This window comes from Pezoporus occidentalis, unplaced genomic scaffold, assembly GCF_034315485.1.
Source record: "Pezoporus occidentalis ecotype Australia unplaced genomic scaffold, CSIRO_AGI_Poc_V1 ctg241, whole genome shotgun sequence".
NCBI classification, from domain to species: domain Eukaryota; kingdom Metazoa; phylum Chordata; class Aves; order Psittaciformes; family Psittacidae; genus Pezoporus; species Pezoporus occidentalis.
Genome location: NW_026914297.1, coordinates 355,011 through 379,223, shown reverse-complemented (window position 1 = coordinate 379,223; position 24,213 = coordinate 355,011). Strand labels below are relative to the sequence as shown.

At 42.2% G+C, this 24,213-nt stretch overlaps 1 protein-coding gene across 2 annotated transcripts in view; it reads left to right on the top strand.

Annotated features, from left to right (window-relative positions):
- Window positions 1–1,091: 1,091 nt before the first annotated feature.
- The window catches only part of GOSR1 (golgi SNAP receptor complex member 1), a 28,489-nt gene continuing 5,367 nt past the window's right edge, over window positions 1,092–24,213 (top strand). The window contains exons 1-7 of one of the 2 annotated variants that reach the window (XM_062622402.1): window positions 1,092–1,205; window positions 1,600–1,708; window positions 3,101–3,188; window positions 3,392–3,499; window positions 4,557–4,648; window positions 4,838–4,912; window positions 18,200–18,229. In XM_062622402.1, the coding sequence (XP_062478386.1) occupies window positions 1,175–1,205; window positions 1,600–1,708; window positions 3,101–3,188; window positions 3,392–3,499; window positions 4,557–4,648; window positions 4,838–4,912; window positions 18,200–18,229 (533 nt within the window). In that variant the 5' untranslated portion in view covers window positions 1,092–1,174. Of the gene's footprint in view, window positions 1,206–1,599; window positions 1,715–3,100; window positions 3,189–3,391; window positions 3,500–4,556; window positions 4,649–4,837; window positions 4,913–18,199; window positions 18,230–24,213 lie in introns of both variants that reach the window. The other variant, XM_062622401.1, reaches the window with a different exon arrangement.

Genomic DNA, 24,213 nt, shown 5'->3' with positions numbered 1-24,213 from the left:
TCTGAACCTCCCCTGCTTCTGAGGGCTTTACCAAGAGACACAGCTGGGGTTTGTGTTTAAGTTAAGTTTGCAAATGGTCCTTAGGGCTCTGTTTGGGTTTCAGTTGCTCTGGCAGCAGGTGCTGGGGGCTGAGCTGGCCTTGCTTTGTCCCACTAGCAATAACCCTCCTTAGAGCTGGCCCTTTCCCTCCCAGGGTGGTGTTTGGCAGCAGCTTGCAGTAGGTGTGTGGGTTTGAGACGTTTTGCCAACCCGTGAGGCTTTTCTATACAGCAGGACCAGGGGGGGGTCTGCCTCTTGCTCTGTGCTCGGGGCTGCAGCAGGAACCCCTGGGGGTGTTTGTCACCGGTTGGGGAAGGCAGGAGCAGCCTCCCCTCGCTGTCCATCCATCCACCCATCCATCTGCCCGAGCTGGTCCCCCGCGGGCACTTGTCCCTGCAGCGTGTCCATGCACTGTGCCTTCGAATGTCCGTTTTCTAAGGGACTTGAATCGCCTTTTCCTGGCGGCGGGAGCGAGGCCTGGCTCTGCCCTCAGCCTCTGTTTTTTACCTGTATACCGAGATCCAATAATCCGTATAAAATTATTTTGATGTCCACTTGGCTCGTCTCCTTCTTCCTCCAGCGTGGGCTTGGGGCTGCAGGGAGGATGCTGCAGCCAGGCCGGTGCGGTTGTACCTCAGCTCCTCTTTGAGGAGCTCGGTTCTGTGCCTCTTGCTAAAAGATATTGAAGTGGTGGGCAATGAGGCTGGAGCACAGGAGTGATGGGGGACAGCAGAGGGGAGGGTTGAGTGTGGAGAAGGGGAGGCTGATGGGGTGAGGTGTGCAGGGTGAGTGGTGGCTTCCCCAAGGACGAGAGGAAAGGGCCGCAAGCTGCGCCAGGGCAGGTTTAGATGGAGCTGAGGTGCTCAGGCATTGGATCAGGGCAGTGCTGGGGTCACCGTCCCCGCAGGTGTTCACCCTCGGGGTGAGCGCTGGCCTCGGCAGGAAAGGCTGGACCGGACCTTGAAGCCCTTCTCCGCCCTGCTTCACCCTATGGAACGGCCTCCCCGCCGCTTGGTGGCGCTGCAGCGGGCGGGCAGCCCATCCCTCCGCGGGCCTCTCCTCCAGGACGCCGCTCTAGCTCGCCCTTCTCCCTGGCGCGGTGTCGCCGGGCCGCGGCTGACGTTGGACAACAAAGATGGCGGCGGCGAGCAGCAACTACTGGGAAGGCGAGTGGGGCCTGGGCGCGGCGGGGACGGGGCAGCGGGGGCCCGCGGGGGCCCGCCAGGGCAGGCCGGAACCGCCGACGGCTCCGCGCTGCGGGCTTGGCGCGGCCGGAGGCAGGGGTGGCCCCTTCGGCCCCTCAGCCATGAGGCGGCTGTGCCCGGCTGAGGGCCCGTGGGGAGGGGGGGACACCCTGAGCGCGACCCTCGCGGCCGTGTGGGGCAGGGCCCGGGAGCGCTCAGCCGTGCCCCAACCGGCGAGGGTCCCCCTTTCTCCGGGGGGTTTCCCCTTTCTCCATGGGGTTTCCGCTCCCTCCGCCAGCTCCGCCTCGTCCCCCTGAACGCGTGCGGTCCCCGGGCGCGTTTGTGACTGGTCCCCGCTCTCGGCCGCCCTGTGCAGATCTCCGGAAGCAGGCGAGGCAGCTGGAGAACGAGCTGGACCTGAAGCTGGTCTCCTTCAGCAAGCTCTGCACCAGCTACAGCAGCTCCCGAGACGGAAGGCGCGACAGGTATAGGTACTAGCCCGTTTCTTTCTGTTTTAAACGCTGCCTGTGGTACTTGCTTCGGTTTTGTACTCTGCTTCATGCTAGTTCCACCTGTGGCTGTTGTGCTCTGCTTCTTAAGCAGCTCGTTTCGGCACTTCTCATTGCTGGTGTTGGGCTTGATGCAATATTGAGGGATATTGGGGGGTGAGTCAGAAAGGCGTGTGGGCTGCAGAGGTGCCTTGTGAGAGTGTAAATGTCGCTGAGGAGACTGCACTGTAACGGTGGGGTTTGCATGTTGAACTGGTGACAGGGCTTTTTAATGCTTACATTGGCGTATTTTCCAGTTTTTCTTGTATTAAAGTAGCAGGAGGGCTTCAGAGAAGTGAGTACGAGGGGAATTCCTACTTCCCAGGTGGGCTGGGGTGGTACTTGTAATCTCTGCTTTAACGGTAAGGGAATGGGAGCACTGAGCAGCTGTGGCTAGTCCAGGGTTGCTCAGGGGACTAGTCTTCCCTTTAGGAAGAGTAGCTGCTGCTTTCTGGCTTTCTTTTAAGGCGAGTAGTAATAATGAGAGCTCTGTATTTGCTTCTTTATACATATAGTGTATATGGTTCATGTATATATGAACCACATAAATAGGCGTGGGTGTATGTATATGAGTACTTTCTGTTTGCTTTAGTCAGATTTATGTTTGACTGAAGAATTACTTTGATTAAACTTTTCAGGTCTTTCTTGCTTATGGGCCAGACTTGAGGTCTTCTACAACGTTAACTGTCAACTTCTATGTCCCTGTGTGCAGCCTTTAAAAACTGCTATTGCTTCCTTATTATCTTTGGGTCCTGACTGTGTATCAGTGTTGTGACGGTTCTGGGGATGTACATTGATGGTTTTGTTTATTTAAGTTGATAATTGAATCTATTTTCAACCTTTCCATGAACTTCTGGTTCTGGGAACCTGAGAGATCCTCGACAATGATCATGTTACGCTTGAATCCGAATCTTGGTCTCTCTTGTTTCTGGCTCTGTTACTTGCTGTGTAATCTGATTGTTTTAGTTATTTTTGCTGTACTTGCTTCTCTTACAGTAGTTATGGTGGATTACCAAAGCAATGAGTAGTCTTTGAAAGGTATTAGTTGTCATATTTACACATCAGCATACCCTGTGTTGTGCTTCGGTTCTGTTGCTTAGATGTGGCTTTAATTTATCTTAGAAAGCTTCTAGGGAAGGTGTGAAACTGTAACTCTGATAAATTGTGTGGCTTGTGTTGCTCTGTAGAGCACTGATTGCTTAATAGGTTAGTGGGTTCTCCTTACACTGTATTTAATTAAGGTGCCTTGCACTTGGCCTTGTTGAACTTCATGAAAAGATTCCTGAAAAGATCATGTCCTTTGCAGTAACTGCTCCTCTTTTCCGTTAGCTCTGACACAACTCCCCTCTTAAATGGATCCAGCCAGGACAGAATGTTTGAGACCATGGCTGTGGAGATTGAGCAACTTCTGGGAAAGGTAACTGTGGATTTACTTCAGCTTCTAGGAAACATTGCAGTGCAGGTTCCCGTGATGCATGTTGGGAGATACTAATGTGGGTGTTAGACAAGTGTTTCTGGAGGTACACGTCTGTTGTTAGAGCTGGCTCCTTCAACATATGCACTGTAAGTTTCTTCCAGGAACAAGCCATTTCATGGTTTGGTTTTGTTTTCCTTCTCCAGCTTACTGGAATAAATGACAAAATGGCAGAATACACAAATAGTGCAGGAGTCCCCTCCCTGAACGCTGCCCTCATGCACACGTTACAGCGTCACAGAGACATACTGCAGGTAACAGACCCATGTCCTTCTTGCTTGTGTTTTATTTCTTTGTTTGGGATCATAGTTACCAGTGCTGGTATTGCAGCATGCTTCAGGGTCTGATCAGAAGATTTGAATGGCAGCAGTCTCAGCTCACTGTTCTCTCCAGACACCCCAATCAATGAACTTGAGTTGAAAATTGCATTTTTTTATGTCATATTGGTGATACCTAAGAACTGTAGAACATGCCATCTTGCATAGGTGTCTTTTATATAGCAAAAGGGGAAAGGTGATGGACTGTCTTGTGTGTGTGGCCTGTCACACAGCAATGTGTGAACCTCACACTTAAAGTATGATGGTAAAGCCATCTAAACTGCTAAAAAAGTTTGAAGGAAATGTGATGGCTAAAGCTACTAATTCATGTTAGAAATCAGCCATGTTTCAAACTGGTGGTGTTTTCATGGCATGGTAGTGTTAATAAGGCCTGTTTTATTTGGCTGGTCACGTACAGTTTGGTTTCTGTTTCGTATCTGCAATACACAATGTAGAAAGCATTTTATTAGTAAAAACCATGACATTTATATGGAAAGCAGTGCTGAATACTTAACAGTGGGTTTGGAGGATGCCAGTTGCCAATTAAATTGTTTTTCCAGCAGCAGTAGCTGCCTCAAGTGTTTTCAAATGTTGAATTGCAACTTGAACATTAAAAAAGAGTTGCCTTCACTGTTCAGAAAAGGCTTTTTTCATCTGATGTAACTTAACAAAATAAACCCAGGAGCACCTTCACCACACCATTCAACCAGTAATGGGGAATTCTAACACAAAATGATAATTCATCAGAAAGGTGAAGTGCAATGAAAACTGGGAGAAGGAATGACCATGGATTTCCCTCTATGGCCTCAAAAGTTAACAACTGCAGTCAGAGCAGTGAGTTTCAAAGACACCAGGTGTTTTTGGTGCTCATTTCAGAAGCTGGTCGTGTGCTTTGTGTTAAAGAACAGTTCACATTTTGAAGGATGGTTGGATCCTGATTGAGTGTATTGTGTTGTTAAACTGGGCTCAGGTTCCTCATTTTGTTTTATTACAGGATTATACACACGAATTCCACAAAACCAAAGCAAACTTCTTGGCAATACGAGAAAGGGAGAATCTGTTGGGATCAGTAAGGAAAGATATCGAGTAAGTTGTTTGCTATAGCAATGGTATGGGACTGTTCTTGGCGGGGGGAAGCTGGAAACTCTCCTGTAGGAGAATCTTTGGCATAGTTTATTCCTCTGTACTCTGAATACAGCAAAAATAGTTACTTGAATTCACAACTCTTATTAAGGTCGTGTTAAGATTCTGTTTTGTTTTGTTGTTGGATTTTAGATCATATAAAAGTGGGTCTGGCGTGAATAACAGAAGAACAGAACTATTCCTTAAGGAACACGAGCACCTTCGAAAGTAGGTGTAATTTGTGATTTACTCTTTTGGGGGATGAAACGTTCTTACTTCCAAGCATGTGTGAAAGCTTTGTCCATTTGTTAATATGTATGTCCACAGTGAAAACCTTGCACTTGGAATTGTGTGACAGTGCTGCTGCTTGTGTAGCTGGATAAACTTTTATTGCTTGTGCTGACTGAAATGTGTATAGTAGGTAGTTGTTCATGACTGTTTCCAGTGATTTCTGACTTTCAGGGTCTTGTCAGCACTAAGTGATACCATGTTGTCTTCAGCAGGCTTTTAAAAATCACTTCTGAGTCAGACCTTGCCCTTGGCCTTTGCCTTCATGGCATGATCACTGGGATAAAGGTTAAAAATCTAAACCAAAGTCCCAATGATTTAGCTGGTTTTCCCTTTCTTCTTCATTTGTCAGTCAGACAAAGAACCTTTTTCCTTTTGTCTCTACTGAATGTGTACAAATGGTGATGGAAGAGACTAATTCCAGTGTTACCCATGCACTTAAATACTTGCAAATTGACTCTAGTTTATTGGCCAAGATAACAAACAAAACAGGACTTTCTTTTCATTCTCGTTGCAGAGAGGGCATTAGATTATGAGTAGCTGCTTTGTGTCATGCTCATTCAGCAAAAACAGCATGTTTTGATAGAACAGCACTGGGTGGTTCATGTTTTCTAGGTAGTCAAGAAACAGCAGTGATCTTCATGCCTCTGTTCTTGACTGTCCTTACACTAAACCTCAGGCTTGCTCAAGGGGGCAGCCTTTCACTTGAAATAACTAACTATAAAGTGACCTGTGGCTTTCTGCAATGTGCCTTCATAAAGAGAACTCCAACCTCCAGCCAGAACTGCACAAAAAGCTTTTACAGGAGATTAAACCCCAAATCTGTGATTGTGGCTTAGCACCATTTCGTCCTCAAGTTTCTTTAGTATCTTTAAAACTCAGAAGTTAATTAAATTATGACTTTTGTTAGGTCGTATTTGTTGTTAAAGATACATCATGAGGAAACGTAAAGTTGCCAGGAAAAAAACCCCACACTCTTAATATTTTGGAGGTGAGTGTTACCTGAGATGTTGTACTTTGAAGAATTAATGCCAGTTAACCTGAGTAAACCTGATTCTTTCTAGATGATGTGGTTTGGTTTTCCCTGGTTTTGGAGGGGTGATAAATGCATTTGTACATTTGGCATTTTGTTAAAGAAGGCTACAAATAAGGGACTCTTGGAGTCATAAAATGCACTTCTAAGAAGGTGACATTTCCCTGAAGGCACTGTTTTGAAAAGGTTAAAACAATGGAGAGGAGAGCTTCGTTTTGTAAATGTTATCTGCAGATGTCGTCAGATCTGGAGCCCAGCATTTACTGAGCATTGATTGCTTTGATCTCTTTAAACATGCTGAACTCTCCACTATGATTTTAGGGTAAAAATGCCTGAAAAATAGAGTTAAATAAGGCAGTTTTGGAACAGTTCAACCGTCTTCTAAGTGATAACTTGCAAATGTCAAGACTTTTGAAACCTGTGAAAAGAGTTTGAAGAATGGGGATGGGAACTTTGCAAGTGTATTATTATATGCTGCAAAGGAATGAAATAACACCACAGGAATGATGTATTTGTATCAGACATTGGAGCATTCACTTGGTCTTGGCCCTGCTTAATTTATTATATGAAGTACTTTATTACATACTTTTCCATGATCTGATAATGGAGGATGTATGGGCTATTACCCACTGCAGAGAACCAGCCTCATCCATCAGCCTTGTTCTTTATGCACTACCATGTGAGACAGGGTAATCAGAAACTTGACTTTACTCTTGGCAGCTTTTCCATGACTGCTCTCTAAAAAGCCTGCTGGCAGCCCAGAGGGGTGTTGTTTGTGATGGTATCTCACTTGGGAATAGGATGAGGAGATCCATAAAGCTCTTCTCCAGAAGGGACTTAAGGCATAATCATGGAATAGTTTGGGTTGGAAGGGACCTTAAAGCTCATCCAGTCCCAACCCCTGCCATGGGCAGGGACACCTTCCAGTAGAGCAGCTTGCTCCAAGCCCCATCCAGCCTGGCCTGAACCTCTGCTTTTTGCCTGAATCCACCTCCTTGTTTTTCTGTTCCATTCTGAATGTTATCTCTTCTGGAAGAAGAATGAAGGAGAATCTGTCGGTTTTAATTTTCCATATGTAGGTAATAGTGAAAAAGGAGGAGAAATAAATCTGAGAGTACAAAATTTTTATGAATAAAAGGATCCAGCATATTATTAAGCACCAATAGAATGATAGCTGTGGAAGCACTGTACATGTATTACGCCTGTAATACATGAACCTGCTCTCCGTTAAGCTGTGAGGATGGTGCATCCATTTGGATGCACTCTCCTGGGTGGGGCTGGCTGCTGTGTCAGTGCTGCTGGCACAAGTCTGGTGTGCACTTTCAGGTTAGGATCATGGTGCTGCTGGGATAGCCCTTGGGCTGGAGGCATGCAGGGCTCCCAGTTCTGGAAGTGCTAGGGAAAACATGGTGTGGTGTTCTCTCTTCAGTGGAGAGCTTTGCTGATGCCTCAATTCATTCTGTAAGTCAGCTGAGTCTGAGTTTTATTGGAAAAGGAGATTTATCTAGAAATGTAGTTGGCTGTGGATGAGTAAAGTTTCTAAGTTGCTCAGTTTCCCACTTCTATACAGATAGCTCAAGAACAGTTTTAGCTGTCTCTGGAGATAAAACCAGTAATGCTTACATTTTGTAATAAACTAAATTGAAATGAGGCTGGAATACAGATTTCATCAAATATTGATGCCCTGATAATTTTTTTACCTGATACCTCATACCTTTTGTTGTGTCAGGTACTAAATACCAAGTCTAGCGTGGTCATGTTTGCAGTTGCTGTTTGGATGCTTGTTTTCTTGGGTCTGTGCCATTCAGTGAAGGTGTTTGTCTCGTCTTCTCTGTTTGTATGCTTTTGGCCAGGGAGATAAACAAGTCATCCATTTTCTTGTAATACTGTTTTCTACCTAAAGAAAACAATTTTGATGAAGAGGTCTAGCTTAGCGCTTGAAAAACTGCCCTGAAAAGTGCTGCCTCAGAGGAAAGAGCCAGCTTAGTGTTTGCCCTGAGAAAGTCTGCAGTTGTTGATGAGTGACAGTAGAAAAAGGACTGATGTGTTTGATTAAATTAGCAGTATTGTGTGTATGCAATTGAAAATTGCCCTTGTGTTGGTGCTTTTATTGGAGGTGAATGATACCCTATGAGGTGATAGGGATGAATTTGTGTAAAAATTGATGAGGGCTTCTAAGGTTTAGATAGGAATTACAGATTTTTTTCCCTATGATGAATTCATTGCAAAACTAGCTGAAAATTAAACCACTTCAGTGGTCAGCAGCATTTGCTGGAGTGCGTTTGTTCTGCCATTGTAGGGCCACTGTACAACTATTACTTTGTTACTCAGGTCCACGCTCAAAAACTAGACATCTGTCCTCCTCCAAAAGAAGAGGCTGGTGGTAAAGAGGTGCCCGGATCATGAGCTGTGGTTCTAATTGCTGACAGATGACTACGTGTTTCTGGTGGGTGTCTCTGTGCAGGCTATCAGTCTGTCTGGTAAAAAAGATTTCAGCTCAGAATTATGAGGTGTGATGCAGGTAGATGAGATGAACCTGCTCAAGTGTTCCTTAGCTAAGGACATAAACCACTCCTGTGTGGCTTAAAATATAGCACTGGATCAGAGGGTAGGGGGACCAGAAGAGATGGGTGAGAAATGTTGAAGGAGAAAAGGAGGAGAGCAAACAGAGGGATGTGTTCTGTATGGGAAAGAGGAATAAGAGAAGTGAGCAAAACAAATAACGGGAATCTGCAGCACTTGTGTAATGGTGCTATTAATAATACATACCTGATTCATGGAGATGATTAGGATAAACTAATGTTTGTGCAGTGCTTCATATATGTGAAGTGCTCTGGAGTGCTAAATATTATCATTACTATTATTGCAATTCATGTGTCAGCAGAACTGTTTCAGGTTTCCTGTTGTTGTTTGGGCAGAAACTGCCACCATCAGTTGAGAATAATGACCAGGAAACTGCTTTCCAACTTCGTAATGCAGTCCAGATCTTAATAGAGGGAGTGACTTGTTGACCATTTTTCCTCTAAATACTGATGTTGCTTACAGATCCTCACTTCAGTACTGCTTTGCACAGAGAAGTCAGCTTAATGAGATATGGAGACACTTCACAGGGGTTTTGATTAGAGGTGTGTTGATGTTCTGGGGAAAAGCAACTAGTTTTCTACCTTAATTTCCTTTTGTTATCCCTGCTCTTCACACTCTGATTTCCATTCACCGTGCTGTTGCTGCCTAGGTTCCTGTGGATTTCGGTGGACCTTCAGTGTTGAATTAGAGCCAGAGTACTGCTGTTGCCTCCCCTTCCATCCCCATCTTCACTTCCAATTGCAGGGGGAGTATCACATGAAAGGGGCGCAGACTTTCTTGACCCCTCATGTTTAATCTGTCTCTCAGCACCCCAGGAAAGCCAGGACTGTTATCTCTATCCATAACATGGGCTTTTTAGGCAGGGCTTTACGCTCTGTCCGACAGCAGCACAAATAAAGTGGTTTTCAAGGAAGGGATTTGAACAAGGAGGATTTTTAGTATTGGAAAAGCTGACTTAAGATGCACAACTTGTCCTGTAATCCTGTTTGGAAATACAATTCTGTTTTCTCATTCTGCTCTGTCTCCTATTGCTGAACAGTTCTCTGAATTGCAGTTGTGCACCAGTGATTCCTTGCTTTTGCCTTATCTCTGAATGGGATTGAATGGGTTTTATCTCCAAACATGCTGGCAGAACCTCTGTCTCTTGAAGATTCATGGCAGAATGACACAAAGCCACTTCCTAAATAGCAGGATTGGCTTCCCTGTTACAATCCCATGCTGAATACAAGATTTGGGCATATCATATACTTAACCACGACACCAGACTGAGAACGCCTTGTCTATTTTCTTATTCTAATAGTAGATAATGCTCAATGAGGGAGACAGTTCCCAACTTCTGGAAGAAAAACCCAGGAACTTCACTGCTTGTTACGTGGCTGTAATTAGAAAACTCTGTGAGGAAGTTATTGAAGTAGTTTAATGAGAATTTGAGGAGGTTCAAAGCCTGAAGGCAGTGAAGGAAGATGCTCTCCTGAGTGTTGTTATTATTTATAAATAACTTAATATAAGAACGTGAAAATCAGCCAAGCACTTCATAACTTTCTAAAAATAGGTGAAGCTTCATTAGGGTAAAATCAAGTAGTGCTTTTCATCTTCCTGTGCTGTGTTTAGGGCTTTAAGAAACAAACCTACCCCAAAACCCTAGACCAGAGGGTAAATCCATCTCACAAGGTTTATTTGCATGCTTTCCTTTAGAGTTGGATTGCTTTAAAAAATGCTGCAATCAACGATTTCCCTGCCGTTGATGACTGTTGTGATATGTTTTATACCTCAGTATGTCTAACTGTACCCCTAGGAAACTCTGCCTGATCTCTACAGGAACTATAGAACAAACCCTCACGACACAGTGTGAAAGGATTACCTGAATATACCATGGAAAGAAGGGTGGTTGGGACTAAAACTTGGCTCTGGTTCTCAGTTCTGGGCTTTGCCTTAGAAACCACACTATGCCCTTGATGTGGGGAGAGGGAGAGATACAAAACCACGCTTCAAACTCCAGAGCTCTGTGTCTGCTTCTGAAGTTTCTTGCTGGTTTCAGAAATAAACAGATCTGTGATGCATGTTTTGTTTTTTAGCTTTCCTTTCAACACTGTTTCTTAACTAGGACAGCTTCCCCCTCCCAAGGTCTGTATTGAAATTAGGACTTTGACAAGAACTGAAGTCCTTCTTACATGGGTTGTTCTGAAAAGTAGGTGTATCTTTTGAACAGAATCAATGACTGTGGAGTTTTACAGCACCTCTTTGGTGGAATCTGAGAATCACTTGTGATTCCAATGCAGCATGTCATTTTTTTGCCAGTGTGGCTGTGTACTACTTTATTCTTTCAGGCCTGAAGTGCTTGCTTATTATTTGCTATTGGAACGCCAGTGAAAACAAGCTGTTGACTTTTGTTTGATGTGTATGGGTATGTTAAATAGTGATTATTTCCATTTTTCTCAAATACAGAGTGTACAGCTGGAAAGTTACCACATTGCTGTATAAATGTCATGCTTGAGTCTGTTTATTTTGCATGTTTGTGCTAATGCATCAGGCTGAGGTCCTCATCATCCTTGGCTGCTGAATGGTAGGCTCTGCAGATATCTTAGTGTGTTGCTTTACCGGTGGTTTGATAGAAAACGTTGACTCCCATCTGCTGAGGGTACATAATCCATGGTGGTAAGCAGGAGTAGGGCCAAATTCCCACTAAAGCACGCCTGGTTTAGCCTGGTAATGAAATTTTGCTTAAAACCTTTCAAGGACCTTAGTTTTGTTGTCAAGTGAAAGATGCAGAGTGCTTTCATCTCACTTGAGAGACTTGTTTGTATTGCATAGAGTCACACTTCTGGAAGAATGCATCTTAGCATCAGACTTAGGTAAGAAGGCAAGCCTCGAAACACAATTGGGTCAGAAGAAGAATGTGGAGATCTTTACCTGTCAATGAATTGCATCCTTAATTTGGATTGAGGATGGTTTAAAAGTAGTTTGCACTTCAAATTCTGAACCACTGGTGTTTGTTATGTTGACAGTTAAATTTGCAGTTTGAAGCATCAGTTTCTGAAACTCAGTAAATGGGCAGGTAGATAGTTGTAACATGAGATACTTCAGCCAAGTCCTGGATGAAAGCCATATAGCTTCCTACATGTACCAAAGAAACCCTCAAAACCACAGCAGGTGAAGACGCAGTCAGGAAGTGGAATAAATATCTATCAGTGGGTATTTCAGGGTTGTCATCCTAGGGATAACTCATTTCTGTGTTAGCTTCACTGGAAATTAAGATGAGATTCATTACAAAGCTGTTTATATGATGGGGCTCTTCTAGAAGACGTTCTCCCCTCGTGTTCTCTTTTCTTGGTTACTTGGTGTGTGAGGAGTAGGACAGGGTTTTTAGCTTTGTCTAGCTTTAATCAAAAAGCAGAAACTGAAAAAGCAACACAACCTCTTTGTTACTGTGCAGATGACAGACAGCTTGTGTTCCTTGCAAGTTGTGCATCTAACTCGTCTGTGTGTGCTCAACAAATGAGTAACGGCTGATTGTCTTGGTAAAGCTCATTTTCCAACAGATCGGTGTTGGGTGTTGAATGCTGTGCTGCTGTGTGTTGAGGGGTTTTCCTTTTAGTTAAAGGTATAGTCTAAATTCTGTGTTTTAAACTGGAGGGAATAATGAAAACAGCACTCCCCCTGAAGGCTGGTTCTTCATGCAGCATGTAAAGTTTGAGGAAATGCCGATATAGTCCATTAGTAAGTTACTGGAATTATTCTGACAGTTGTGGTTACTGATAATGACTTACAGTAAGGCCTGCCCTTCTCAGTTCATTTAACTTTGTTCCTATGGGTAATATGGAGCAATTATATGGGAGGGTCAATCTATCCAGGAACTTTCACAACCATGAATAGAGAGCCTCTAGAAACCTCATTATGTGGCAGTTGGTGCCATCCTGGCCTTGGTCGTGTGCTTACTAATAGGCAACCAGCTCCTGCACTTCATTTAGATGATAGGAACTGTTTTCATTTTAAGTTCTTAACTGCATTCTTTGGGTAAACTGTATGCTGCAGATTATGGAGAAGGCTCTTATTTCCGTATAGATTTGCTTGAAAGGAAGAAGTATTGCTGCTGCTCACCCTCTTGGGACTCTCAGGCATCAGGCTCTCTCCCCAGTAGTCTTTAAATGTGCCAAAGAGCTTTCTTGGCTACCTCCTGTTTTTACAGAAACATTTCTTTCACTCTTGTTAATAATTCCCAGACAAGTCAATGGGGTTTAGTGGAGGTGCAGGATGTACCCTTTGGAAATCCAGGAGGAACAACATGTTGGTGTTCCTGGAGCTGTGAGGGTGGATCGCTGTGTTTAGGGATCCCCCTGCAAAGGGAGAGCATCGCTTGGTATTTGCTGGCATCCATGAAGTTGATCTTTAAACTGAGTTAGAACAACTCATCTTTTCAGTGGTTATGGTGCATCTGTAGACATGTTTACAGAGGTTAGGCGGCTGTAAAGAAAGTACTTATGTTAGTTTATCTTAAACCCAGATTGTTGGAATTGAGAAGCTGTCAAGGCATTTACTTAGTGCTGGAGCTAAGAGTCCAATTCTTAGTGAATTTTGTGTCATAGGATTGTAGGTTGGAAGGAGTAGGTTTCACCAGGTCATTTTCCTGGAAATCTTTTGGCAGATTCTTCCCTACAGTGAAAAGCATGTCTCTTGGATGTGTTCTTTCCTCATATACAAGGTACACATGAACCATCTGGAAAGAAATTCAACACCAAATAATGTTAGTTAACTCCTGCCTAGAGCAATGGGTTGTGTTCCAGTGCCTTTCACTCTAGATGTAACAAATTATTTGCATTGATTAAAAGCCATGGGATGTTGTGCCATTGTGCTTTTTTGTTGTGTTTCCAATTTTGCAGCTATTCCTCATTCTTATTAAAAGTGGTTCCTGAGTGTCAGACTCCCCAGCACAGTGATGTGCAGAAATAAGTTTATTTATGTGTTGAGAGTTTGTAGGTGTGATGTTGTTGTTAATGTATTGTTCCTTTGGGGCAAATCTATACATTGACTTAAGGTTTATGTTTGTATGGTATGTTTGGTTTGTTGTAGGTTTGGTATGTTTGATTGTTGTAGGCTCCTTTTTCACCTTACCTACTGCAACCAACATTACACCTCCTTAGCATTTAGGTTTATGCTTTGATTAACGTACAAAGGGAACCCGCAAAAGACATCAGTTTTTGTCAGGATTTGAACCTTTCTCTGCTTTCAGAATGATTTCTGTAGCAAACTGTTCATCCCTGAAAATACCCATCTTGCCTCATGTCTTTGGTTTTGAGTGCTGTAGTCCCATGGCATGTTTGGCTCACCATGCTCTTGTGCTGGTTCCCAGTCAGTAATAGGCTTCTATACCAATTCTTGTCCTCATTAGCAGCTGTAGAAGACTGTTCAGAGTAGCTAAGCAGCTCCAGTGGAATTCACTCTTCAACACTAAATTGAATCGAGCTAAGACAAGTCTTACAAAATCTGGAGTATCTTGTTTGTTACCACAGAATGCTTTACGTTCTTCTGCTTCAGTTTTTAAATCTTCAGATTTTTTAGATGATGAGATATATTAATGGCAAGCGGAAAAAAATGAGTTGGTGTGTGGGTTTTTGGTGTGTCTGCACAGTGTTTCTTTCCCTTGTGGGTTAGGAATTACTACTATGGTGGAAATAACTGACTGTAGAAGTCTGATTTGCTTCATCATAATCTCTTTATTTGCATTAGAGTATCAAATATGTTTTGCAATATTTGCACTGCTGGAAGCTCCATGTTCCCTGGTGCTAGTGATTGATTTTGCAGTTAGAACAATGTAAAATTATGATTTCTGTAATTATTCCTAATGAAAGTAAGAGAAGAGTTATCGAGTGCTAAGATGAGTTTATTCTACAGGGGTTTTCCCATATCCTTTAAAATTATTCTTTATGATAATGTTGCCCCTAATTTCATCTGAAGGGTTTAAAGTGCATTGAGAAATGAGTTGTGTGCAGATGAGTGTTACTGCTCTACTTTATTTCTCTGACAGGTGCTTGTACTGGTATCTAACCAGTTAAGTCAGCAGCAAAATCTATGGATGTGGGAGAAGCACAGTCCTTACCTGAGTAATCATATGTATGACTGAATTCTAATTACTGGCATAGAAAATTGCTTAAGAAAAACAAATCAGAAAATGCCTCCTTTAGTTGTAAAAGCTTGATGTGAGGGACAGGCTCATTTTCTATCCTAGAGGCCTATTTCACTGCATTTCTCCTTTGGATTAATTAACCTGTCTGCATATTTCAATGACAAACTACACAATCTTCTGAAAAGAGCAGTTGCACAGAGGCCTGATGACAACACGCATGACTGCGACTGTGGACTTGTGTCATTTATTACAGGAGGTGATTGCCTCAGCATCCTTCAGCATTCTTTTCAGATAGTATTTTGCAATGGCTTTGTCAAAGTGCCATCTGTCTCGACAGGTGAAAGTGCATAATGGATCGGAACAGATGGCAGATCAGATTAATACTGCCCAAAACCATCGCTTGCTTACTTGGATGTGCATAAGGTGATGTCCACTGGATTGGTTGTCTTTGCTTGGAAAGCAGAACAACAAAGTCAAGAGATTTTATTTGTTTTTAAAGAGCCTCTTTTTGTAGTGTTTTGAATGTGAGTTAAGCAAAATTACCTCTTTCAGTGATATTTTTTATTCTGTCAAACAGTTTGAAATGTTCATTATTCATAGCTGTGAGAGCATCTTCTATTTGTGTAAAACAGGTTATTATTAGTCAGCGATCTGCGATCTTCCCTTGGCTCTCTGTTGTACTTTGTGTTCCTCATCTCCCTTCAATCTGACTGTTAATTTCTATGGTTATGAAATACACAATGATGAAACAAACTGCTTCTGTCTGGGTGTTGCTCTAAGTGAAAGCTACAGGCTGTATTTGCCAAGAAGTTGGAAGGACTTTGAGGTTCTGCGTGAGTGCCTTTAGAAAAGCCTCAAGCATCTGCTTAAACTGAACTTGGACAGGAAGCATTCAACTTCAGAACTTAGTTCAGTCTGCCCTTACTGCACATCAGTCATTCTGAAGAGAATCCATATGCATCTCATCCTTTGAAACAGTTGGCGTGACCGCCACGTCACTCGGGAAGCATTGATCTTGTGACTTCAGGTTCCCGTTCAATGCCTTGTGTTGGCATTTGCATCTGTCTGCTTTTGTTGCTGTTGAGAACTGTTTATTACTGCGTTTGTACATTTTTATTCTACCTGTCATCATTTTAAAGGTAGCCACGTTTCCACGGTTTATTTTTATATATGTGCATCCATACATGCCTATATAAAAAATAATGTGGTATAATACAGTTGAATCTGAAGCTTTTAACTACTTTTTGTGGTTATGGCTCTAATAAAACTGCCTAACTACAGCTTTCGCTAACATAAAAAGCAGTGAGTGTCTGCTGCAAACTGGTAAGCCTAATTTTTTGTGCTCTGAAAACGTTGGAGAACATCCTAGTTCACTTGAGGTCTCCGAATGTGTTCAACATCCCTGTCATCTTCAGCTCATCAACATGAACGTACTATGATTTCATCAGTTAAATGGACAAGGAGCTGGTGATGCTGGTGATGGCAGGTTGTTTTTTAATAGCACTGTTCTAGCAATGTTCTGTTCCACAGAATTTTAGTAACTCATTTCCAGCAAGGCTCTTGATACCTTTTTGTTTTTCATTTTAAAAAGGGTGCCTTCTTGTGCACTGTTCTTGCTTTTCAGGCTGTTTTCTGATGCTTTTGCAGTTTATTTTTATGCACTTCCCACATAATACACTTGTCTGTTAGAGGCTGCCTATGTTTGAAAGGCAAATGCTCAGTTGAATTTTGTATCTTTGAGAATCAGCGATTGTGGAAATTTTAATGCATCGCTTTGCTGCTGCCTTGGGACATCATCGGATGCTGTGAGACTTGAATCTCCTTCTACTATTTTGTGTACAGAACCATGGTGTTTTACTTCTCTCTGCCAGTGGTAAATACCACACTGTGAATGCAAATGCTTTTATTTGATTCAACTGATGTACTTGCGACTGATGTGAATCTTTGGAGCGTGGCTTTGTTTGGGGAGCCCAGAGTGTTCCAGTTCCAGTGCGTTCAGCATTTGCTGCCCCAGTTGAGTTCCTCTCAACTTAAAATCAGGCAAAATATTTTTAGTGCTCTGTATGCTGTCTCCATATTTCAAGCCCTGGACTAGACTGAAATAGCAACTTTTGTTTTCGCTGCTTTTCACAGACAAATAAGGACATGCTGTTAGCATCTCCCCCCCCCCCCCCCCCCCCCCCCCCATACAGCTTACACACTCATGCACGCACAGCACAACGTGCTCCTTCACTGTGCCTGCAGCTGGAGGTGTGGAGGGATCTCCAGAATTTCTGTGGGTAGAAGAAAAGTTCCAAATCGGGCAGCTCCAGCTGAGTCAGAGGCTGTTGGTACCTTCCCTTTCCTTCCCTTCCTGAGGTGGCAGAACACTTGGAACAGGGAGGATGGACGATGCAGACTGTCATACTCTTTCAGTGTCTTTTAATCCTTTTAGTTTGGCAGCAGTAAATTCTGCTTTCATACTGGAAGCAATATGCAGTGCAACACAGAACTCCTTTTTGTCAAATTGATTTCCTTCTTAAACTGCAAACTCTTTTTTTTTTTTTTATTCAGTTATTCTACACAGGTTTGCCTAAGTCTGTGGTAAACTGAGCAATTGTAGGGATGTATCGTTGTTTCCACAGTATGGGAAGCAGGGATGCACTCAACCTATTCTGTGTCAGTGTTACATTTGCGATATTGATTGCTGTAACAAGATATGTTTTAAACTGTGATTATAAACCTGTCTATAAGAACTTGAGCAGAGAAAAAGAGGAATTGCTCCAGTCTTCTGAGGATCTCGTTTGCCATTCCGATCTCACACATCCGTGTTTAAGTGACATGTTCTCTCTGGTGCTGTATTTTAGGCTGTCCTTTTCCCAGCAGTGCTCATAGAACTCAATTGATGTGAGGCAGTGAGAGGGAAGGGGGATGCATGTTATCAGGGTCTTTTTCTTACAGATGGTGTGTATTCTGTTTCCCATAAGCTTCACTTTCTTCTCATCCAACTGCTATTACTATAGAAAGAACTTGCCTCTAACCACCATAAACCAGTGTTTGGTAAACCAGTTCTGCAGCAGTGTTCTGAGATGCTATTACTTGGAACCAAGTCTCAGCTTCTGTTGGTAATTAGGGTTTTTGAAGGGGTAAGCAGGAACGGCCAGGATTAAAAAGCAATAAAATTAGATTCTTTCTTCCCCAGTACTCATTTCCAAACTCTCCTGGGCATCTGGTGCACATCAGGTTAAGTTAACGTTCATTAGCCATGAATCATGGAGCATCTGCTCTTGCGTACAGGTAGGAATGCTGCTCCTGAGGAACACTGCCTGTCTTCCCCAAAGGCTCCTATTAGCTATACCAAATCTGTGTAGTAGCAAACAGTGAAATAAGCCATTGTAAGGGTGAATCTGTTAAGGTTTGTGTTATGGTGACCCTTGATTTAATAATCTACAATAATACTTAATGTTTGTTCCTTTTTTTAACCTTATTTCTTTTTTCCTTTGGCTTTCAGCTCAGATCGACTGATAGAAGAAACAATAAGGTAGGAGTGAACGGAGTCATTTTCATTATTTTATGCACAATTGGCATTTGCACTGAATTGTGTCTAAAGCTATCAGTCATTTCATTTGTACAATACCTGTATTGTTCGCAGCTCCTGGGTAATAGTACAGTGACGTGGTGGGATTATTTTTGTTTGGGGGTTTTATTATTGTTCAATTTTGAAATAATTATGTTGCTCAAATATTTTATTTATCTTAGTTTAGAAAATCTACATTTCTATTCAAGGGTGAATAGCCCCTACAAAAACACAGAGACTGACTGAGCAGAATGAATGTCAGGTTGAGCTGTTCAGGGCTATTCCTGTAGTCAAGATGTTTCTTCTCATAGACACTCTTCAACAAAGGGATTTTCTGTAATCCATCAATGTATTCAGCGTGCTGCTGTGCAGCTGATACAGATAAGGGCTCTTACCACAAGGGCTTAAGAGGTTTTTTCTGTTGTATAGTTATCTTTGGGTGGTTTTTTTTACGTGGTTTGAATACTTAAGTGATACCTTCTCTAACTGATCTAGGAATTTTAGACCACAGTATCACAAATGAGTTGTCTCATCTGTGCCCTTCCCAAGTTCTGCTGAACTCTGGGATTTTGCAGACCAGTATTTCAGAGTGCCCAAGTTAAGGAGTCTAAATTTTAGATTATTGCTTTTCAAAAAATAAAGGAAGAAAGAAAACAAGAGAAGCTTTCAGATAATGCATGTACTGGCATAAGTGATCAAGGAGAGTAATTAGAAGTGCAGCGAGGCTCTGTGTCCATTAAGGGCTGGCTAGCTTAAGTACACACAGTAGGCTCAGTCTAATTAGCATGGTGGAAGAATGTGTTAAGCTACATTAATGTGCTGTGATGAACCAGAAATGGTGAGAACGATGTGGGTGTAATCTCACCTCAGCCTCATAAAGGTATTTGCCAAATTTAGCACAGTTGTTGTCACTATTTGTTTTACTTTGTTCTAGGCTTTTCCTGATCAAAATTCCTCTTCCTTTTTGCCATACTTGTAGCCCTACATCTCCTTCTTGTAAAAATGCTCAACATTTGTTGAATCTCTTACGTGCTACCACTCTACTAACTAGAGCATTAAACAGCATATGGTGATTTATTAAGCTTAATATCCTGCAAAATTACTTGCATTTTCTAATTTGAGCACTTAGCTTGTTGATTAAATGTCATCAGAGAAGCTGAGACTGTGTGTGATGAGGGAACCTCTGTGTTGATTTACCTGTGCAAGGGAATGTAGCTGTGGCAGACTGGAGCGTGAAGCAGGGCACTTGCCTGAATGCCTACCTTGGTTCTTCCATCAGTTTCGAGTCTACTCAGAAGCTCTGTGGTGACATCAGGTATCCAGGCTGGTTTCAAACTGCTTTGAGTTTCATTTGTATGAGCTGCAGTCCTGTGGTTGACTTCAAGTGGCTGCTTCTCAAGTAGTAATAATCCCAACTCGCATCGCTTGGGTCAGAGCTCCTTGGTGCTGTTTACTGAAAGCATTCCTTCTGTTAATAAAGGAACCCTAATGTTTAAGAGGCTGGATTTCAGCCCCCCTTGTTGCAGTATTTATTATCTAAAGTAAATTAAATTCTTGTTGTAGTTGCCAAAAATTCTACATACCTTTTTGTAGGCAAAGATGTCATTTAGTGACTCCATTGAGCAGGAGAAGTAATTTCATTTATAACGTCTTAATTCAATTCCAGCTATTGAAACCAGGTGAATTCTTTTGTTTTACTCTTTTTCTTGTCATCCCCAATGATTGCAAGTATTCAGGTACGATATTAACTGATGGTAAACCCTGCTGCATTTGAAGTGAATTTGCAGATAGAAATTTACCCAACTTGGGACCATCAATTGCTTTATCTATTGTAAACCAAATAAAAGAGGGAATTGTGCGGGGGAAGCTGTTTGAATGCAGATTCCTTGGGTGAAGTGAGATGTAATTAGCTTGTTCTGGCTACTAATACTGCTCTGTCTTCAAGGCTTACATCTGCTTCATTACTCATTATTTGGGTGCAATTCAGGAAGTCAAGAAATCATTTTGTATTTTTTTAGGGGTTATTATTAAGCAGCGATCCCAAAGCCTGGAAAGCATTTTCCTGTGGCCAGAGGCTTCTTTTGCCAAGCTGCATACCAGTGACCCCACTGCCAGCCACTGCAGTTAGCACTGATGGTGAAACCCTTCCTCTAACTCTCTGTAGAGGACTGAAAAGATGCCAAAATTGACTCTTCCTCTGTGTGGTTCCACCACGGGAGCAAGCATACGTGCAAGATAATATACGGGCACCTAAGCTGAGGTGATTCAGTAACTCCAGTGATGAGTAGGGCTGTCCTTCCAGATGTTTTGATAGTGCTGAACTGTTAATCCATTTTTAAATGGATTATGTGATTTGGGTTCTTACTGCAGCAGATTTCTTTCCAGAAACGAGTGGGATGTGATACTTTGTACTGCAGTTCTTCTGGAACAGTGCTCGCTTCTCTTGGCCAGATATAGATAGAAGCATAGATTTTGTTTAATATGCTTTGTGTTTTGGGGGTTTCATTTTCAAACATTATCACTTTTCCAAAATAGCAAACAATTTATTTCTTTTTTTCCAACAATTTACATTTTTAGGCTGGCCCAGTTTGAGGGTTTTGTATCGTTTTGCATGCACCCTGTGACAAGTTCTGAAGGTTTTATTGTAATACTGTTTCTGAGGCCTAATTCAGGCTGATGTGTCAGTGTTTGGATATTACAGATTGCACGGCTCCCAGACTAATCCCATAGACTTAATTAAAAAACCTCCTTATTTGTTTGGGGTATTTCTTTAGGTTACAACTAGGATTTAATAAAAGGAGAAAAATCACTTGCACTGATCCTTGACTTTACGGAATGGAAAGGCAAGAGTTAGGTTTTGAGTGCTGGCTATTTTCAGAAGAGCCTTGCCACAGTGTCTGAGGAAATATTCCCTTTGTTTTCATCTTGAGCTTCATCAAAAGACACAACAGTCTTTAAAGTAATTTGAAAGATTGTGTGGTTATATACACCTGTATACACTGGTATTTGTAGATACAAGTATGTATACACAAAGAAGTGATATAATCAGAATTTGTAGCAATTTAAAACCAGAGCTTCCATTTCTATGCAGAGTCACAGAGTCCATTCCCTTAATCATAAATGTTGTCATGAATTCAAATGAGCAAGTATGATTCATGGAGTACAAAATGAAGCCCAAGTTCCAGTAATACATAAATTATTTGATTTTAAAAAACAGGCCTTGTTCCTTTAGAGCTTTGTTCTAGTTCATCAGTGTGGATTTGGCTGAGCTGACTCAATGAATGCAGCAAAGAGCTGACTTCTGGGTACGTTCCAGTTGGTGTAATGTCCGGTATGTGTGTGGCTGCTACATGGGGTGTAAATCATAGCATCATAGAATAGTTAAGATTGGAAAGGACATTAAGATCATAAAGTTCCAACCCCCCTGCCATGGGCAGGGACACCTTACACTAAACCACCTCACCCAAGACTTCGTCCAGCCTGGCCTTGAACACTGCCAGGGATGGAGCATTCACAACCTCCCTGGGCAACCTATTCCAGTGCCTCACCACCCTAACAGGAAAGAATTTCCTCCTTATATCCAATCTAAACTTCCCCTGTTTCAGTTTGAACCCGTCACCCCTTGTCCTGTCACTACAGTCCCTAATGAAGAGTCCATCCCCACCATCCCTATAGGCCCCCTTCAGATACTGGAAGGCTGCTATGAGGTCTCCACGCAGCCTTCTTTTCTCCAGGCTGAACAGCCCCAGCTTCCTCAGCCTAACAGCTCGGACATTTGTCTAGGTAAAAACACTTTGCTTCCAAGTCAAGGAGCATTAAAGGTGTATCTCTGCGCGTTAGACTGGTTTGACTGTGGTAATGGCTGGAAGCATTTAGCACTCTGTACTTTTCCATGCCAGCCAAAACTGCAAACTAAACACAAATAGCAGTTGTTTTACTTTGGAAGTTGCTCACATACCCCCAGCACTACTGACCATTCCAAGATAAACTTGAAATATAAGTGGAATTCTGAGGAAATCTAGCTGCAAGCACAGGAGTTTGAGATGCTCCTGCTGATGTGCGGTGGAGATGAGTGGGCTCTTTGTGGCTGTGACCTGGGGCTTACCTAGAGGAGATCTCTCCGGTAATGCAGCAGTCTTTAATATTGTACTTCAGCCGTGGTTTAGTGTTAAATATAGAGAGCAGGATGCCATCTGGTTTTAGAAACTTGGTTTGCACCCAACTCTAGTAGTTGAGGCCAGTGCAGCACTGAGAACAGTTCCTGCTGGCTTCCAACTGAAACGTTAAATCGGGGTCATCTTGATTCCAGTGAAAATCATTTAATCTTTTATCCTTAGCACTGTGTAGAAGTTTCCTAGAGTGAGAAAAACATATTAATGTGGGGAGATCATGGTGCTGAGTAAGTAAACGGGGCCAATGTTGTGAATGGGAAGAATATGATTAATTTTCTTTAAAATGCATTTGTCAGTGAACAAATGGCAACAGTAAGTCAATGAGCATATGTTAGGGATGGGAATGAACCCAAAACTGGCTAATGAAGGATATGAGGAAGCTGCAGTACTTAAGGCTGTACAAGACCAGTCGGAGGACTACTCCCCAGAAGCTGGGTGTTTTCTGATAGCTGTTGAGCTTAATAGTTTCATTTACAGATATAAAGGCTTAGGCAAACCAGCTCATATTTTAAATAATCTAATTATACATGAAGAACAGTGCTTTTTGCTTCAGTTTTGACTTGTTCGTGGTAGCTAGAATCCAGTTAAGCTCTTGTTCATGGAGATCACAATTACATTTCATTACTAGACCGTATCATACTAAAAATTATAATCACTGCAGGCTTTTATCCTCTGAGCCCTTCAGTAAAACTTAGCCCTTTTTTCTAAGTGATGGATAAAAGAAGTGAAGAGGGTTCCAATCCTGTAATATGTAAACTTAAACAGTTACTGCCTCTTTATATGAAGTAGGCAGCCTCACTTCTCCGATGTTAAAGCAGGAACCTTGTGTTCTGTGATAATCTGTAATAACAACTTCTAAAGGCATTTTGGAGGTGTCTCAGGAACACTTTATATCCTGGCACTCATCCTGTATTTTCACTTCTGTAAATTAATGGATACCTTAATGAGTCATTGGATGCATCTTCAAAAACCATGTGGCTTAATTCAGGAGTGCTTTGGGCAATGCTGTATTAAAACTTCATCTGGACAAGTATCAAGTCAGTGTGGTGGTATAAGGTAAGCTCTGGGTTACTGAGCGAGCTTTCCTGTGTGCAGCTAGGAAAGTGTTTTGTTTTCCAGCTTGGTTCCTAGTGAAGTATCCCGAGTGCTCAATAGCAAATGTAATGGGTTTGTGAGTTTGATGCTTTTTAGAGGACTAAAATAGCTGTATGCTGAGTTGTATATAATCTATCAAATGCTGTATCTTCTCACAGGTGATATGATTTGATGTACTTGCTATTCTAATCTTGTAGCCTTTTTCAGCCTTTGATGGTAACTGCTTTTTCTATGCTGATATACAGCTGTTTATTCTCTGTTCATGATATCTGTTAGCACCTTCTCTTAGCTGCTTTTCTTTGTATACTCATAGGTAGGCAATGGTTTGATCCTTCTTTTCTCCTCTAATCTAATTTTCACTTTCATTTCTACTAATTTTAGTCCTGAAAAGGCTGTCCCATGTAGTGAAAATCAGCTACAGTAGATGAGTTATTGTATCCACAGGAACAAGCACACACAGTCTAAGAGAAGAAGCTTTATAGACTTTCTTCTGTTGTTTTTGCACATGCTGGCAACCCCTTTATAAACATCAAGGAGGTGACTGCAAGTCCTGTCACTTCCAGTTAACCATCAGTTTCATTTTCCCTTTGTGCTTATGTGGCGCTTCAAAAACATACAAGAAAAAAGTACTAAGTAGCCAGCTGTAAATAAAAAAAGCTTGAAGGTTTTTCCTACTTCTGC